At 35.2% G+C, this 18,452-nt stretch overlaps 1 protein-coding gene across 1 annotated transcript in view; it reads right to left on the bottom strand.

The window, feature by feature from the left end:
• The window catches only part of Tmeff2 (transmembrane protein with EGF like and two follistatin like domains 2), a 269,110-nt gene that overhangs the window by 41,461 nt on the left and 209,197 nt on the right, over positions 1–18,452 (bottom strand). Inside the window, exons 6-7 of the mRNA XM_004660244.2 lie at positions 11,744–11,892; positions 10,978–11,037 (exon numbers count right to left, since the gene is read on the bottom strand). Of these exons, the coding sequence (XP_004660301.1) occupies positions 10,978–11,037; positions 11,744–11,892 (209 nt within the window). The remainder of the gene's footprint in view (positions 1–10,977; positions 11,038–11,743; positions 11,893–18,452) is intronic.

Genomic DNA, 18,452 nt, shown 5'->3' with positions numbered 1-18,452 from the left:
CATATTAGGCAAGCACTCTACCACTGAGCCAAGCTAACAGCCCTCTTGGCCTCTTGGGGGATGTTGAGGGGAGAGATTGCAGAGGAGCACATATTGGCTCCATTCTCATTCAAAAGTTTGAAATGACAGTCTTAAAATGGCTTTTGGGAGAACAAGCCTATTGTACTCTGATTAAGCTTTCCACATCAAATAATAGGTGGATTTGATAAGACACTACCTGTTAATGGAAACTCAGATAAAAGAGTCACAGGATCCAAATGTGTTAGTACAATTCTGACCATGGAGAAGAGTTCTGACCAAGGTCAAGTCTTATTCACATGGATTGGAGGGCAGGAATAACTCTACTTTGTAAATGTTTTCATCAGGCCTCTCAGCTTGATATTTTGCACATTTAAAATCTCACTGTGTAATCACATTTTAACTGGGCTTTTCATATAATTCAATTCTAGCAAAAGAACATATTGGTTGGAGGATGGAAGTTCTCTAGGCAACTTTTTTTTTCATTGAAAAATCAATACTCAGGTCTTTAGTTTGATTAATGTGAGTTCCCCACTGAAGGACAGTTTATTTTTGGTGAAATCAGAGTTTAGATTTCTGAGTCTGCAAGTCTGAGAGCCCTAGCTGTTTGTCTACTATGAACTTAGTCACTAGCTTGACCCAGTTATCCATCTTCCAGGAAATCAGATCCCAGTCAGTATCTGTCCTTCATGAAGTCTGTCTTTCTGGCCCTAACAGCCCAACACTTTCCAAAGCTCACCTACATGATGCTCCACACATTTCTGACCCTCCTCCTCTGGACTTCAGTACTCTTAGATTTCTATACTCTTTTGCCCTTATTTCTATTTTCAGATTACTATAACATTTTCCCCAATTTACCACTGACTTCCACACATTTTTCTATGCTAGAGTTTGGATAATAAGTTGGATTCTTCTTGAACACATTGAAATTCAGACTAAAAAAGTGTGCTTTCCAAATGAACTGGAGGAAATAAGCTATATTCATGAAACAATGTTTGCAATTTCTGTGAGAGTTTTAGTATTATATCTATTTACAATTTTTTTTTTTTTGCTTTTTTAAAATTAGTTTTCTACTCAGCAAATACGGGCAGTTTGGTACCATTATTAGGCTCATCCGTGACCTACCCCCTCCCCATTGGCCCTTCCTTGTTGAGGTATATGGGTCATGCATTGTGGAGTTAGCTCACAGTTATTGGTACGATAAATGTCTCTGCATATCTTGACCCAACATGTGGCTCTGACATTCTTTCTGCCCCCTCTTCCGCAAAATTTCCCTGAGCCATGTTGGGTTCATTTTTGGTCTGCTTTGATGACTATTTCTGAACAGTCTCAAAGCATCAAGATGTCTGAAATGAAATTTCACCAGATAATGTGGGTTCATATGTTAGGGGTTTGAGGCCCCGAGCATTTAGATTGCTTGAATTTTATTTACTAATGTAATAGAAAACATTTGCTCTGAAATTATATAGAGCATTGAATGAAATCCACTTTCATTCAGTTTCATACATTCTATATACATTGTTTTCCCTATTCCTCTTTTTAAAAAATTTATTTATTTGGCAGAGAAAGAAGGAGAGAGAAAAAGAGAAGAAGGGAGGGAGGGAGGGAGGTAGAGAAAGAGAGAGACAGACAGACAGTGGGCATGCCAGAGCATCCAGCCACTGCAAATGAACTCCAGACATGTGATCTCCCTTGTGCATCTGGCTAATGTGGGTCCTGAGGAATCAAACTTGGGTCCTTTGAATTTGCAGGCAAATGCCTTAACCATGAAGCCATCCCTCCAGACCCTTACTGCTCTTTCTAGAAATACAAATAATATGCTTGGGATGAAGATGAACAGGTGAATGCAGAAAGAGTACAGGCATTTTCCCTAAAAATATCGGGGTGTTTTAGTTCAAACAGCTTTTCCTTCTTTGCCTCCTATGCCAAACAGGATGATCAGATTTTGTTTAAAATATTTTTTTCATTTTATTTTGTATTTTCTTTGAGAAAGAGAGAGAGAGAGAGAGAGAGAGAGAGAGAGAGAGAGAGAGAGAGAGGGAGGGACGGAGGGAGGGAGGGAGGGAGGGAGGGAGGGAGGGAGGGAGGGAGGGAGGGAGGGAGGGAGAAATGGAATGAGAGAGGACTGGTACTTTAGGGCCTCAGCCACTGAAACCGAACTCCAAATGCTTGTGCCACCTAGTGGGCATATGCAACCTTATACTTGGTCTCACCTTTGCACACATGGCTAACGTGGGACCTGGAGAGTTGAACATAAGACCTTATGCTTCACTGGCAAGTGCCTTAACTGCTAGGCCATCTTTCCAGCCCTATTTTCACATTAGATGGATGTGTTTGTGTGTGTTAATTATCAAATGTGAACACTGTCATTTCCAAGTGAAAATGAAGTTTTACGTAAACAGAAGTAAATTCCTATATATACTCGGAGAGACAGAGAGATATTGAGAGAGAGAGGGAAAGAAAACATGCCAGGGCTTCTTGTCACCACATCTGAACTTCACATGCTTGTGCCGCTTTGTACATCGAGCTTTCCATGGATGCTGGGCAGCCGAGCCCAGGGAGTCAGGCTTTACAAGGAAGCACCATTAACCCCTGAGCAACCTCTCCAGCCCCTCATTCCTTTTACTTTTGCTTGGTCACTTATTAAATATGTTAAAAAAAACATAAATATTTGGTCTTTCAAACATGTACCCCAGAGTATAAAGACTAACTTGAAAGGTCAAACTGATGTCATTTGCAGTTCTGTTATATGCTTATATCTTCCCACCAAAATTTTATTTATCACATGCAGTAGCAGTTTGATGATTATATTATCTAGTGATTAAAGTAAACCATACATGAAATTATGATGATTGTGGGAAAATGAAAATTAATGACACTGTGAAAACTTAGACATGTCAATGTGCTAAAATAATATAAATATGTTCTCAGTAAATATGACCATATGAATTAATTTAAAAAATGTTATATGCCTTGATAGGAAACATTCATGCAAATCTACTGTACTTGGGTCCATAAATGGTACTATATATAAAAATCCTCTGAAAACAACATGGACAGATCATGGGTTGTATTTTCCATAAAAATGATTTCTTTTTAGTTTTCTGACCAAAACAAAAGTAACAAAACAAAAGAAGCAAGACTAGTTATCTCTAGTTGCTTGTTAATGCCTTGCATGATGACTTTAAATATTAAATTCTATGTTTTGGAATTAGGCTTATTGATTTCTTTGAGCAGACAAAGCAACTGAGGTTCAGGAAGGTCAGAAAATTGGCCCAAGGTTAAAAAACCAGCTGCCACACATTTCTAGAAGGAAAAGGTAAGTAGCTAAGTCACACCTCCAGGTGAATAAATTGTTTCAGAAAGGAGCATTTCAAACAGGAGAAAGTGCACATAAATGATGTAGAATGCATTTAGGAACTGGGGCATAAACATAAAGTTATACAGAGTGTCTACTAGGGCCCAAGGCAAATCTTCAACAGCAAGCCTTCATCTGTATTGCAAACACCATCTCTGTAATCATCTATAACCATGCACATAACATCATATTACAGATGACCGGCTTCATGATTGTGGGGAGAAAACAATGAAAGCACAGACATTCAAGAAAGCACAAAAAATTGGGAGTTGGTGTCCACAGAAGGCTTTACGAATTTTGCAACACTCCTAATAAAAATCCCAGAGGGTGAAATACTTGAATGGAGACACTGTTCCTCAGAAGTCTTGACAACTTAATTCATTTCCTGGACTAAAATATTCTAGGCTAGTCTAGTGGCACTGTAATAGCCTGGGCAAACATTTTATTTATTTCACTGCTGATACCAATATTTGAGCTACAAGCTGCTGCCTGCATTTACTGCTATTTATTTATTTCCCACAGATCAAATTATTGGCCCAGACATAACGTGTTTTCTGGGGAAGTGCTTCTTGTGTTCATGAGCAAATGCAAAACGCTTCCATTTTAAATGTAGATTTTTAAGCCATGACTGAATTAACTCGTCCTTTAAATATGATATGAAACCACTTGATATTCATAGCTGTATCTGCACAGTAGAGGGGCCATCAAAGCAAATATTCAGCAAATCAAGCAAATGGGCCATTTATACGGGTGTGGTCACAGTATGAATGCACTGTGACAAGTTACAGGCCAGTCTCCTAGTTTCTTGGAGCCTTCGTTTTTGCCCCCTTCATGGCTGTAACCCTGTTACACTGGTTTGATATGAAAACAAGTGAGGTCATATGGATAAATACTTGTGAACTGCAAAGTATTGTGAAGAAGTTGGTGATCCGTTCTCTTCTATTAATGTGGGATTTCTGGGTAGCAAATGGTATTCTGTTTAGCTTCTCTGTGAAATAGGAAACAGCAGGAGAGTTTTAAAACCAAACACAATGGCAAGTATAGGATGCTTAGAATCTACAGAGGCACGCTAAAGAAAAGAGTAACTCTTTTCGAGTATCTCACAGCAGCACAGATATTATGACAAAGCTGTTTTGATTATGGAATGCCCACGGGATTCGTGTTCAGGGCACAGTGTCAGTTCTCAAGCACCTAAGGATATGTGGCATTTAAACTTCTTCCCTGGGGTTCCTTACTTTTCACACTTGCTGGAATCTAGAATTAGCAGTGATGTCCTAAACTTTAGCTCTGTCACTCACTCTTTTTCATTTAATCTCCCTGAACCTCCATTTCTCATCTGTCAAATGCTTATAGTATCTTCTTCACATTTCTCTTGTGAAGGCTGAATGAAGCAAGATATGAAGGAAAGCTTTGTAATTTTGCAATATTTCTATAAAGAACATATTCCTTTAAAAGTTCACTTAGACAATGTAGATGCCCTTTTGAGATGTCATTTTCTGCCTTGTGTGGGAAATAGCTGATGGAATACTAATAGTATGGATAGAAATTGGTTTATATGTTCTGGCTTCTTTTGTCCATGTTCCAGACTTGGGCTTAATATTTCAATTATTGCTAAAAGATAAAGGCACTTCTGAAGAGAAAGTTTTCTTATAAGTAAGCTTTCCTACATGTGACAAGAGACAGTGACTTGGCACATGGAGACACGACAGTTATGTCTGTAGCCAGATTCAGAGCTAGGGAAACCCAGCTTACTCTGAGGATCCAGAGACCTAGGACTTTTCTTTCTCATTGATCCACAGTAAAAACTAGGGGACTTACTTTCTATCATGCATGTGCTCTCATCTCATGTTTTTGATCTTACTGGGGTTTTCTGATTATTCTATTATTCAGATTCTAGTTATCCTAGAGAGATATGAGGAGAATCAGCTAGGCATTCTTGCCTGAGAGGCAATGAGTGTATGATATTATAATGTGGTATTTATTTATTATTTCCAATTTGAAGATATACATAAATGGAACTCATTAACCTGCCATAGACACACTCTCATTGAATTATACGTATTTTATGTGCTAGCATTTTATCAAAAGTTGATTCAAAACATTCCAGCCATACAGAGAGCCTCTTGGCTTTTTGTTGTGTTTTGTTTTTGTTTTTGTTTGTTTTTCAAGGTTGGGTTTCACTCTAGTCCAGGCTGACCTGGAATTCACTGTGTAGTCTCAGGGTGGCCTCTTGGCTTATTTTTTAAAATTCACTGTTGAATTCAATGTTTTCCAGTGATGCCTCATAAAAAGCTAAGTGCTAAATATGTCCATAAAATTTAGCATAGAGAAACTTTCTCTTTGGTCTCTGAACTTATTCTTTTAAATTTATTTTTATCAGACAATGAAAACCCAGGTTCCATTTTCATAGAGACAGAGGTTTTTGTTCCCTTTTCGGAAGCCTGGGACAGTGCTCACACATAACAAGGATTCTATAGATATTTTGTGGAATAAATTGACTCAGCTACAATTTCTTTTTTTTTTTATATTGGTTGCAAGGAAGTTTAGAGCTAAATGCAGTGTCTATGTTCCTGGTATATTTATTTTTCTTAACAGTTCTGCTTTTATGTTTTCAATCTCTGCTTAAACACTTCCATTGAGTTTATTTTAATTACAAGACATTGAAAATCCATTTTGAAAACTAATATAGGATGTCATAAAATAAAATATATTTTACTTTCAGAATGATAAAAAACAAACTAGTTGAATTTCATTTTTTAAACATCTAGCAACTCATAAAATTAAGTACATTTTTATGGGACAAATATGTAGCCATGTTTTCTGAAGCATGATGAGAATTGTAGACAAAAGCATAATCAGGAAATAAATATTATAATCTATCTATCTATCTATCTATCTATCTATCTATCTATCTATCTATATATATATATAGAGAGAGAGACAGAGACAGAGACAGAGAGAGACAGAGAGACAGAGAGACATAGATAAAGAGAAATAACAATGTTTAACTTTTCTTTTTATTATAAGATTTGATGAGGATTAGTAAATGCATATATATATTTTAAATGTTGGAAGTTTTAAAAGGGATAAAACATTTACTATTTTAAATGTCAGAAGGGAAAGTTTAATATTAGCATTCACAACAATAGAAAGACCATAAGGCTTGAGTTTTGTGGGTTTATCAACCTGTGGTCTCTAAATCTATCTGCAATGAAGACAGACCTGACTCTAAGCCCAAGCCTCACATTGATGAAGGGAGAATAGTATTAAATTGTCCATTTAGCTTGTGTAGCAGGGATCTTGCCACTAGGACTAGAAACAGCAATACAAACCCCTTGATTCAAGACCCAGTAATGCCTTGGGTCTCATTAAATGGGAGAGGACAGAATAGCAATTCAAGTCAGCACAATCACAAAGTAACACTGGCAGGGATGAGCTGGCAAATTCTTTGGCTTCCTGGTGCCCATTACATTTTATGTGCCTGTGTAGATCATGGAATTCATGTTTCTGTGCAAGTTAGACAGTGAACATACATACATACATACATACATACATATATATATTCATATATAAATAGTATATGTATATGTATATGTATATGTATATGTATATGTATATGTATATGTATATGTATATGTATAGTATATGTATATGTATATGTATATGTATATATATATATATATATATATATATAATGTATATAGTCTACTATATACATTATCTTTATTTTAGGCATGGCTGTCTTAGTTTTCATTTTAAATGTAATTCAGGCCCTTTTTATTTTTGTTGGAATCTTTTGCTTTTAAATGATACTAAAAAAAGGAAGTTTAATAAATGTATTTTAAAATTTAGGCATTCTTTAGAGAAGATAGCTGCTTTTATAATTAGAAGCACATGTTCTTGTATTAATAACTTTTAAATTAGTCCCAAAGGAATGAAAGCGGGATTGGTAAGGGCTTCTAAAATAAGGAAAAAGTGAGTGAGTTACGATTGTTCATTCCCTCTGGTGGGAGGGTCCACAAATATTTGTTAAACAAGGGAAGTGACTGTGACATAAGAGAATTGTGAGCATGGAGCAAACTTCTAGAAATGTGAGTCATATAGTTCCTGTTTTCCTCCTTAGACAGTTTATAACATGTGAAATACACATTAAGAGGACAATAACACACACATTTTGTAATGGATTCCTTTTGGTTCTTTTCCAAAGTTTGTGCTTTAAAATTTGGAAAAATCCAAGTGCTATTGAAAAGCTGGAAATGGGGCTGGAGAGATGGCTTAGCGGTTAAGCGCTTGCCTGTGAAGCCTAAAGACCCCAGTTCAAGGCTCGGTTCCCCAGGTCCCACGTTAGCCAGATGCACAAAAGGGCGCACGTGTCTGGAGTTCGTTTGCAGAGGCTGGAAGCCCTGGCGCGCCCATTCTCTCTCTCTCCCTCTATCTGACTTTCTCTGTGTCTGTCGCTCTCAAATAAATAAATTTAAAAAAAATTAAAAAAAAAGAAAAGCTGGAAATGTTGAGGAACATTACTATTTAAATAATTTCTAAAGAGGGTATATGCTGTCATTTTAAGTCAAACCATGTATGCAAATAAGATATCTAGAATAAATTTTAGGATATTTTTAAGTAGGCAGTCAGTGTGTAGTTGGGAACTGCAATTAACATTATCATTATTATTGTCTTGAAGTTTGATTGTTTCAACAAGCATGCATTTTCTAACTTTACTTTCATCTTAAATGTTTTTCTTCGAGGTGAAGTAGGTAAATCGTAAATCTTATGCTAAAATAGAAAAATCCAGACAACAGAGAATGACTAGATCCTTTTCTTGTATGCTCCAATCTTTCCATGTCTAGTAAATAGACAAAATAGACAGAAAAGTGAACTAAAAACAGTGGTATTCAACATCACAGATGATCTGCTAGAAACAAGAACCAAATACGAGCTTATTTGTAATTAGAGTTTAATTCTAAAATCTCTTTATAAGTGAACTGTGATATTCAATATGAGAAGCTGACAAACTCTACTATATTTATTGGTACCATTTTATTTATATGTACAAGTATTACCCACCGTTCAGATTAACTTGAAGAGTTCTTTATTTTGGGAATAATATTCTCCAGTAATGGATTGATTTTCTTATATACCCAATGATGGATAATTCAGTGGAGAACTATTTATAGAAAGTAACATTCTAAAAGAATTTTCCAAATGAATGAGTTTAAAATAGAGGTAAAAAGTTGTTGGGATGTGCAATTAGTAACAATTGCTTATACTATTGTCAAGATAGTTAGTTATAATCAAATATTAAATTTATATTGCTCTTATTTAAAATTTAAAATTTTATCAGCTTCAGCCTTTATTGTTTTTAATAATTTCTCTATGTTCATTTTGGGAAATACCAATCCTGTAAAATATACAACAATTTGTTATACTTCAAATAATTTTGAAGAAAGCTGTGTGCTATGGCTATTACTCATAAGTATTTAAGGGATGACTATGGTATGGTTATTTTTTTAAAAAAGAGTTGCTATTCTTAAGTACTATGCTAAATTATTTATGAAGGAAAACTTACAATTTCTGGAATTTAGTTCCACATATTATTGAGCTAAGAAGACAAGATGGGAGTGGGGATGGAGCTGTTAGCTATGCTTTGATGTTATTGTTTTACAATGGTCTTTCCATAAGGATTCATGATGTTATATATCCTAAATTTGTGTGGATTTTGCATGTTTTAGAAATTTTACACATATGAAAGTAAAATGTTATGGATCACCATATCCATGGTTTCTGCATCATGGATTTAATTATGGATCAAAGAATGTTTGACAAATAGTTGCATCTTAGAGAATATGTATGGAGGCTTTTGTTTATTTGTTGCTATAATTTAAGCAACACAGTATAACAAATATTTTCATAGACTTTACACTTCATTAGGGTATTATAAATAATCTAGAGATCACTTAAATATATAAGAATATATGTATAGGCTATATGCAAATATTATTCATTTTATGTAAGGGACTTAAATGTTTTTTACATTTTGGAGGGGGTTCTGAAACCAATCACCTGAGAAATACATAAAGGTACTTATTTTTAAAACAGGAGAAGAGGAGTTCTGAATCAAAGATCCATTTGTTTATTGCAACACTTCCTAAACTCACCACTAGACTATCCTTGTGGTGGTTTGAATATGAAAGCCCCACTTGGTGCTGCTGTTTGGGAAGTTTGTGGAGCCTTGCTGGGGGATGTGTGTCACTAAGGATGGACAGTGAGAAGTCAAATCCAGCCATTCTTGGTACTTTGGAACTCCTTACTTCTTCCTTGTTGTCAAGATGTGCACCTTCTGTCTGTTCCTGCCTGCTTTCCCTTCCAAGGCGGACACTTACTCTGGATACTCTTTCCATATGGTTCTTCTGGTTGGGCATTTTACTTTATCAACAAGAAAGTAACTCATACACTTCTCAAGGTACATCTATTAATATCTCTCCTGGGTGTTTGGGAACCTAGTATATATAGATGTTATTGTGTATGACATTGTAATAATTTTAAGCCATTAAAATATGAAAGGTTTTATCAGTGAATTAAAACACTAAGATAAACTATGGAAAAAAAAAAACTTAACAAAATCTCCTTTTATTCTTATCTCCTAATATATTTGAGTAATTTTTGAAAGTTTCTTATGGATTTATTATATGTACAAACATAATGACAGAAATGGAATTACAGAATAAAATAATTAATGATAGTACATGGCAGTGCATATTTTGAAAGATAAGAAGTTCACATATTTGTGTTTGACTATTAGCTATAAAACTAATTACAATTACTTAGTAACTAACTGGAAAATTCCATTTAAAATAACCTTATATACCATTAAAAACTGCAACAATTTCACTTTTAAAATTTTGTTCATAATTGTTATCATTGTAGGTATCTGAAGAAAGTCCAATTGCATTCTCATAAATTATTTTTTACTCTCGGAAAATGGTATTAGGTAGCATAATTTATTCCTCGTAATAAATTCTATAGTTATCAAACAAATATATGTTTTCATATAAAATTTCTTTTTACTTCACATATCTGAGAAGCTGCATTCTACAATCTAAGTAAGTTAAAGGAAGTAGTTATTTTTTAAAACAAATTGTATGTTCATTTTAAACTTTCCATCTAAATAGAGATAGCTTATATGACTATGTGTGGTTGTCCTTCCTCTCTAGTTTGTCAGAGACTAGCAAACTTTTTATTGTTGACTTTTATGGAAATTCAAATAAGCACATATGCATTTATTACAATATACTGCCAAAGCTGCATTAATTTCCATTGATGCCCATTAATTTGATAAATGTTTTGTCATTTCTACCATTTGCACTGTCAAAACAAGTTAATTATATCTTACTGACATCTTTGACAATTGCTTTAACTCTGATAAGAAAAAGTGAGTCTTATTTGCTTCAACAAAAATTTGCTCTTGCTTGTGAAAGACTACACTAAGAAAAGATCAGGCAACATCAGAGGCCTGCCAGACTCAACTTAGGATGAATGGCAAAGTGTTCCTCAAGACTAGCTTATAGAAAGGTTCACATTTTGCAGCAGAAAATTTTAAGTACCTGCGTAATCCGTTCTCGCATAATGCCCATCTTCAGATTTAGTAGTTGTAGTTGTGTTGTCTGTGTTAAGAAAATTAACAACAAAGACTGGTTAACCATTTCTGAAATATCAGTCAAATTATCTCTTCCAAATTATCTTCATTACTTAAAAAAGTGGTTATTAACCTGAACCACCCATATGTAATGACGGACTTTCACTGTATTTCTGTTTGAGTGACTAAGAGAATGGTGGCACTTTCCTACAGTCTGGCACAAGGACAAGACTCATCGCTGTCACTGAGATAAGCTGAGTAAAAGAATAACAAGTCAAAGCCCCAGAAACATTTGACTCCAAACAAAAAAGCAATATACTAGTACTTTTTGTTCCTAAGAATGCACTTCAAATGTTTCCACTGAATCAATACTACAAAAAAGGGAGTGATTTGCTTTTAGTCTCAAGGTTTCTAGTACATTCTTAGATTCATTGTTAGACTCTCTTTTTACCCTTTGCAAAGAGAATGCCTGCTATCTTCTAGCTATTGGCTTCTGTGTTCATGGCACTGTGACAATACAGTCCTATTATGGAGAAAAAGACATGGACCATTGCCGATAGGCCTGCAAACACCTATAATCAACACAGATTCTACAGTCAGGCTATGCTATCCATTGTAAATCAGAACCGTCTTTCAGAAATGAAATAGCTGCCTAATAAAGAGTTATCTTCACTTTCCATTTCTTCATAGAGACTAAAAACATTCTTTAAAATGAATTTTTGTGTGATCATTACCTTGACATCGACCCAAAGACATGACTTCAATTTTCTCCTGTTTCTGACACGATGCTTCTTTGATTTGACATGCATTATCATAAGATTTCCCATCAGAAGCACAGAGGGGATTGAAGTTGGTTTGAGAACAGTCAATGTTGCAGACACACCTAAAAGAAGAGAGAAATAAAGTATGCAGCATCAATAGTGCTATTTCCACATTATAAATAAAATACCAATGTAAGAAATGCTAGGTTGGCAAATGTAACAAAATCAAATCATATTCTTCCAGGGAAGTTCTTTCTCTTTCCTATCTGAGATGAAAAGAAACATAGAAGTAGTGGAAAATAATTCAAAAGACTGAGCAAATGGGTAAAAAAAAAAAAAAAAAAATGAGAAGGGCAAACTTCAGCAAATGATCCTAAGTCTGCGCCCTGGAACTGGTATAACATGTGCACCAGTTTCCGTGGGGCTGCCTGAAGAACTGAGTAGGCTGAGGTAGTCCTGAAACTACTTTAGGTTTCCCAGGATGCATTCTTCCTCCCCCCCCCCCTCTCTTTTTAAGGGACATTGGGTGGTTCTAGCTTGAGAAAAAGTTTCAAGGGTCAGTTAACAGAAAGCAAACATAAATCATTTGGAATGCCACCAGGAGAGAAACTTCCTTGGCATGGATAAGAACATGCATAAAATGTGCTAAATAGGAATTTTCAGTGGTCCTTAACATTTCTGGGTTTTACCATGTCCTTTGAGAATCAAATGAAAGTATAGAAGCTTTCTCAGAAATATTCATATAAACAACCATGTACACAAAATTTCAGGGGATTCTTAGGATTTTTTTTTTTATTACTGTTTTTCCACCCTTCGATGCCCTCCCCGCCCTCCCCATCCATCCTATTGTCTAGTCCATGAGGTGCTTGCTGGGTATGTAAGGTATCTTGGGTAGATTCAGGTTAGGTGTTGTAGATGAGTGAGACTATGTCATAGTCTTAGGATGTTTTAAGGCACATTCCATAAATTCCTTTTGAAGATATACACTGTTTTTATTTTCTGCCCCTTGTTTTAATTCATAAAATGCCAAGTAAAAGTTGATTGTTAGTTATAGCTTTAATATTTTTTGTTAGGCTAAATTCTCATCAATTAAACATTTAGAAATAATGTTATATAATTTTCAATGTTCTTATAATTCTTTATATTATCCTTGGTTATTTAGGTCATTGCATTTTGGTACAGATGCACATCTGTGACTGCCACAGAAATAAACAGAAGTCCTCATTTAAAATTTTAATTAATATTTATATTATTTTTCTCTATGGTCCTTGAAGTTGGGAAATCAGTTTTATTTCTACTTATTATCTTATTTAGAACTGGGCATAAAATGTAGTGATAATAATAACCAACTAATGCTTTATTTAACCTTCACAACAGCCAGTTCACAGACAAAGATATCATGAGAAAGCTAGTGAACTTCAGAACAAAGACATGTTCACAAGATGTGGTGATTCACAAGATCCTTTAATAACACAGGCTGAAAATTATGATCTGCCAGAAAACTTTTAAATATTTTATTTATTTGTTTGTGTATTTAAGAGAGAGAGGAAAAATAAGAGGCAGACAGATAGAGAATGGGCATGCCAGAACCTCAAGCTATTGCAAATGAACTCCATATGAATGCTCCACCATGTGCATCTGACTTACATAGCTAATGGGGAATTGAACCTGGGCTATTACGCTTCACAGGGAAACACCATAACTGCTAGGCATCAACTTTTAAATGTACAGATTCACAAGCACATTCCTGAGCTCCTGGGAATATAATGTAGAGCCTTGGACTGTGTATTCTTTTCATTGTCAATTTGCATACATGTTCATAATATTTTGATAATAATCCTCTTCCATGATTTTCTTTTGTGTCCCTATACTCCTTCCTTTTATCCCCTTCTTCTTTTCCAATCAGTTCTTCTAGTTTGAGTTTGTTTTTTTTTTTTAATTTTTCCTTCCTCCATCATCCATGAGAAGTTGTTTGTGAATAAAGTATTCTGCAGGTAACATCAGCCTCTGTGAGGTCAGGAATGCAATGGCCACTTCATGTCCAGAAGATCGTGTTCTAAAGCACTGTTCACTCCCTGTCTTCTGGCTCTTATATTCCTTCCATTACCTCTTCCGTAATATCACCTGTAATGTTAGCAAGTGTCATAAACACGTGTAATTTGGTGAGGAGCACTTAATTATCACTTCTGCTCATAACTTTGATGAGTCTTGAATCCTTCCCCCGCCCCCTGCAGTAGAAGCACTACTGGATCACTTTGATCGCAAGAGGGTTTGTCTACACACCAGCAACTCTCACGGTGTAGGCTTTAGACCATCTGTGTCAGAATTATGTAGATCACACTTAAAAATACTGGCAGGAAATATACTAAGGTGCTTAAAAAGTTGCATGTTATTGTTGTTTTCCATGGTTTTTATGTTCACCTACTAAGGAATTATTAGCTAGGACAAGTTAGCACAGATGTCCTTATCAGCGAGGATTGGTGTTTCTACCTCAGCCATGATGATGAGAATGGCAACAACACTGCCTCTGTTGATTCTCATCTTCAAAACTCTGAGATCTGGAGCTGCCTGCATCTTCAAGGAGCTTTGCATCTTTCTCAGAGTGGATTTGGAGAAGTGACTTTGTAAGTGAGGTTTGTCTTAACATTTTGTATTACAGAAGGAGCAGGGTGGCTGGCTTTGTGTGCTCACTCTTTATGCCTTCACTCCAGATTAAGCTTTGACTATTCATCAATTATAGAAACAGAAGAACAAAATAAAAAGCATGGTGTCTCATTTGCCTATCTAAATGGCAAATTAAGATACCCAAGACTAAGGAAATATCTCCAAAATTAACCCAAAGAAATTCAGGAATGAACACCCTGTATATCTGCTAAAATAATTTGCATATATCAAGTCCATTTAAAAATCATAACAAAATGATAAAACGAGAATCAAAGCAGGAAGAAAATTTTGGTTACATTGAGTTCACCAGGATGAGTGTTTGTTTCAGTGAAAAAATTAGATTAATTAAGCCACAGCACAAAATTGAGCAATTGTTTAGAATATTTCACAGGGTCCTCCTTTTCCAATTAATTAATTTCTCCTCCCTCTACCCCATGGGACTGATTTAACTTGGTCCCCACATCTCCTGCTGCTGGCATCTTCCCTCTTTCCCACTGTTGGCAACGCTTTGTTCAGGGCTTGCTTTCCAGATGCGCTCCTCCCTTCTCTACAGGAGCTCAGTGTCGCTGCCTCAAGTAAAGCCTTTCAGAGAATGGCTAAGACAAACATACACACATTTGACAATTTTGTTCGCACTTCAGAAGAAGACATAGATTCCTTGAGGTGAAAGTAAGATGTGCTCAATTTCTGAGGTATAATCTTCATGAGAGCAGGTAATATATTGGTCTTTTCCTCTACTCTATGCTTTCATTCCTCCTACTCTCAGAACTTATATATTAATAAAACACCAATTTATAAAGATATCTTGTTAACATGGGGATTTGCTGAAGGCCAGAACTCTATGAAGAACAATTTTCATTATTTAAGTAAGTGGAAGAAGCTGCAAGAAATTTGCTAAAATGGTTTGAAAATTTTGTAGTTTGGATGATAAGAGGAATGTGACTGAGATATCAGGACCTATGATTTCTGTTTTCATTAGACCAGTGAAGTTTAACTTTGACATGATGATGTACTTTTGCATAGTTGAGTCTACGAGTTTTATAAGTAAGAAAAGGAGGCAGAGTTCTAACACTGAAATTGTATCTGGATCTTCATTAATAATAACTGAATTACTGTTGTCTTCTTCATTTTACTGAGTACTTTGCACATACTAAACTTTCAGCAACTACACACTGAAAGATAACTAAATGAAGTGAATGGAGTAATAATTCTACTCTCAGAGAAGACAGTCACTACTTCTGTCTCCATCTTGTAGATAAGAAAATTAAGTCTTGCAGAAGTAACGTAGCTTGTAAGTGGAAGAGCCTAATGTCAAATCCAGGCAGTCTGACGCCAGAGCCTGCACTACTCTATAAGCAGAAAGTTCAAGGAAAACCAAGACAAATATGCATTCATATCATTAGCTGATTACAGGAAAACTACATATGAACAGAACTTGCAAAACAATGCTTTGTCTACTGTCTACTCCTGGAATAATTATAATGATTTTACATTTACATTGACTCTTAATCTCTGTCTTCCCAAATATATAATCTGAGCTAGGTATTTTTTCTTTTCTTTTTTTATAGTTATTTGTATATATTAGTTAATGTTAGTTTTTTATTTTTTTAATGCAAGACTGAGAAAGAGAGACAGATAGAATTGGCACACCAGGATCTCCAACTGCTGTAATCAAACTTCAGACACATGCACCACCCAGTGTATGTGGCCTTGCACACTTGTGTTACCTTGTGTCTGGCTAACTTGGGACATAGAGAGTCAAACATGGGTCCTCAGGCTTAGCAGGCCAGTGCCTGAAACACTAAAGTATCTGTCCAGCCCTAATGTTAGTTTTAAGACACTGTGAACTAACATTTGGCATTAGAATTATTTAACTAAACTTATGGGAACTAAATTAACCCTCACTACTTAAAGCATCAGTTCCTCAGAAGTTTTTATCCTTAAAATTCTATGCATAAATTGTGCCAAACACAAAAACACACATTTATACATGTGTACAAGTACATCATATAAAAACACATAGCACAATGAACTCATGAAATTAGTATAAAATTGGAGGGCTTTAGCAATGGATGTTTGCTGAGGTTTGTTTTTTTGTTTTGTTTTGTTTTTTTACAAAATAACAATAACCAAGGATGTGAAAGACCTATACAATGAAAACACACACACACACACACACACAAAAAAAAAAAAAAAAAAAAAAACCTCAAGAAAGAAATTGAGGAGGACTTGAGAAAATGGAAAGACTTTTCATGCTTTTGGATAGGCAGAATTAACATTGTGAACATGGCAATCTTACCAATGGCAACATACAGATTTAATGAAAAACCAATAAAAATTCAAACATTTTTCTTCGCAGACATAGAAAAAATGATCTCAAAATTCATACAGAATGGCAGAAGACCTTGGATTTCCAAGCATATTCTCAGCAAAAGAAACACCTCTGGAGGCATCACCATACCTGATCTAAAGCTATTATTACAAAGTCATAGTAATAAAAAAACAACATGGTACTGGCATAAAAACAGGACTACAGACCAATGGAACAGAATTGAGAACCCAAACTTTGGGTCAAGTAACTACATCTACTTTATAATTGACAAAGACCCTAATTATGTAGGCTGGAAAAAAGACAACACATTCAATAAATGGTGCTGAACAAACTGGATAACCATATGCAGGAAAGTGAAACTTGATCCATACATCTCGCCATGCACAAAAATCAAGTCCAGATGGATCAAAGACCTAAATATAAGACCAGTAACTCTGCTGCTACTGGAAGAAAAAAACAGGAGGAACTTTCCATGATATAGGAATAGGAAAAGACTTCCTGAACAAAACCCCAGTGGTTTAGGAACTTAAACAATCACTCAACCATTGGAATCTCATGAATCTGAATCAGACAAACCTATATATGTAGAGCCAATAGATTATCCATAGAATGGGAGAAAATTTTTGCCAGCTGTACAACTGACAGAGGCCTAATTTCTAGAATCTATAAAGAACTCAAAAATCTAAACAATAAAAAAAAAAAATCAAACAACCCACTCACAAAATGGGGCAGGGAACTGTACAGGGAGTTCTCAGAGGAATAAATACAAATGGCAAACACACACTTAAGAGAATGTTCAATATCCCTAAGTGTCAGGGAAATGTAAACAAACAACTATGAAATTCTACCTTACCCCAGTAAGGATAGCAAACTGTAAACAATCAAATGAAAAAAAATGCTGGTGAGGATGTGGAGAAATAAGAACTCTCATTCACTGTTGGTGGGAATGTAAGATGGTACAATCACTTTGGAAAACAATATGGAGACTCCTTAAAAGGTTGACTATAGAGTTACCAGCAGACCCAGTTATTCCCTTACTGGACATTTACCCTAAATGCTCCATGCCTCAGTTCAGAGATATCTGCTTAACCATGTTTATAGCTGCTCAATTCATAATAGCTAAGATCTGGAAACAACCCAGGTGTCCATCATTGGACAAATGGGTAACCAAGATATGCTTATCTACATCATGGAATTCTACACAGTAGTAAGGAAAATGACACAATATGAAGAAAAATGGTCGAACTTGGAATAGATGATTTTCAGCAAACTCATCCAATCACAGAAAGATAATCGTCATATGGTCTCACTCATCGGTGGCTCCTAACCTAAATCTGCTCAAGATGCTAACATACTAATAAGCCTATAACAACTGAGTCATTTCTCTAGCCCTCCTCTGAAGTTTTTCTTCAAAACTTTTAAAATGGAAGTTTTGACAGTTTATATTCATAAGGAAGATATCTGTGTTAACATCAGTGAATGAATTTGAGTATAGATAGCTCAGCTCTTAGTAATATTTACTATGTTGCTAATGTGCTTTATTACTAGTTTATATTCATACTTTTTTAACCTTTTCAAGATCAAAGTATTCTATCTATCTTTCAATTCCTTTAGACATAGTATATTATAGAAATCTTCAATAAATACTTTTCAAATGAGTTACTGACAGAATGGTTATATGGACAT

This window comes from Jaculus jaculus, chromosome 4, assembly GCF_020740685.1.
Source record: "Jaculus jaculus isolate mJacJac1 chromosome 4, mJacJac1.mat.Y.cur, whole genome shotgun sequence".
In the NCBI taxonomy this organism is placed as follows: domain Eukaryota; kingdom Metazoa; phylum Chordata; class Mammalia; order Rodentia; family Dipodidae; genus Jaculus; species Jaculus jaculus.
The sequence above is the reverse complement of the archived record's forward strand: the minus strand, read 5'-3'. Positions and strand labels throughout refer to the sequence as shown.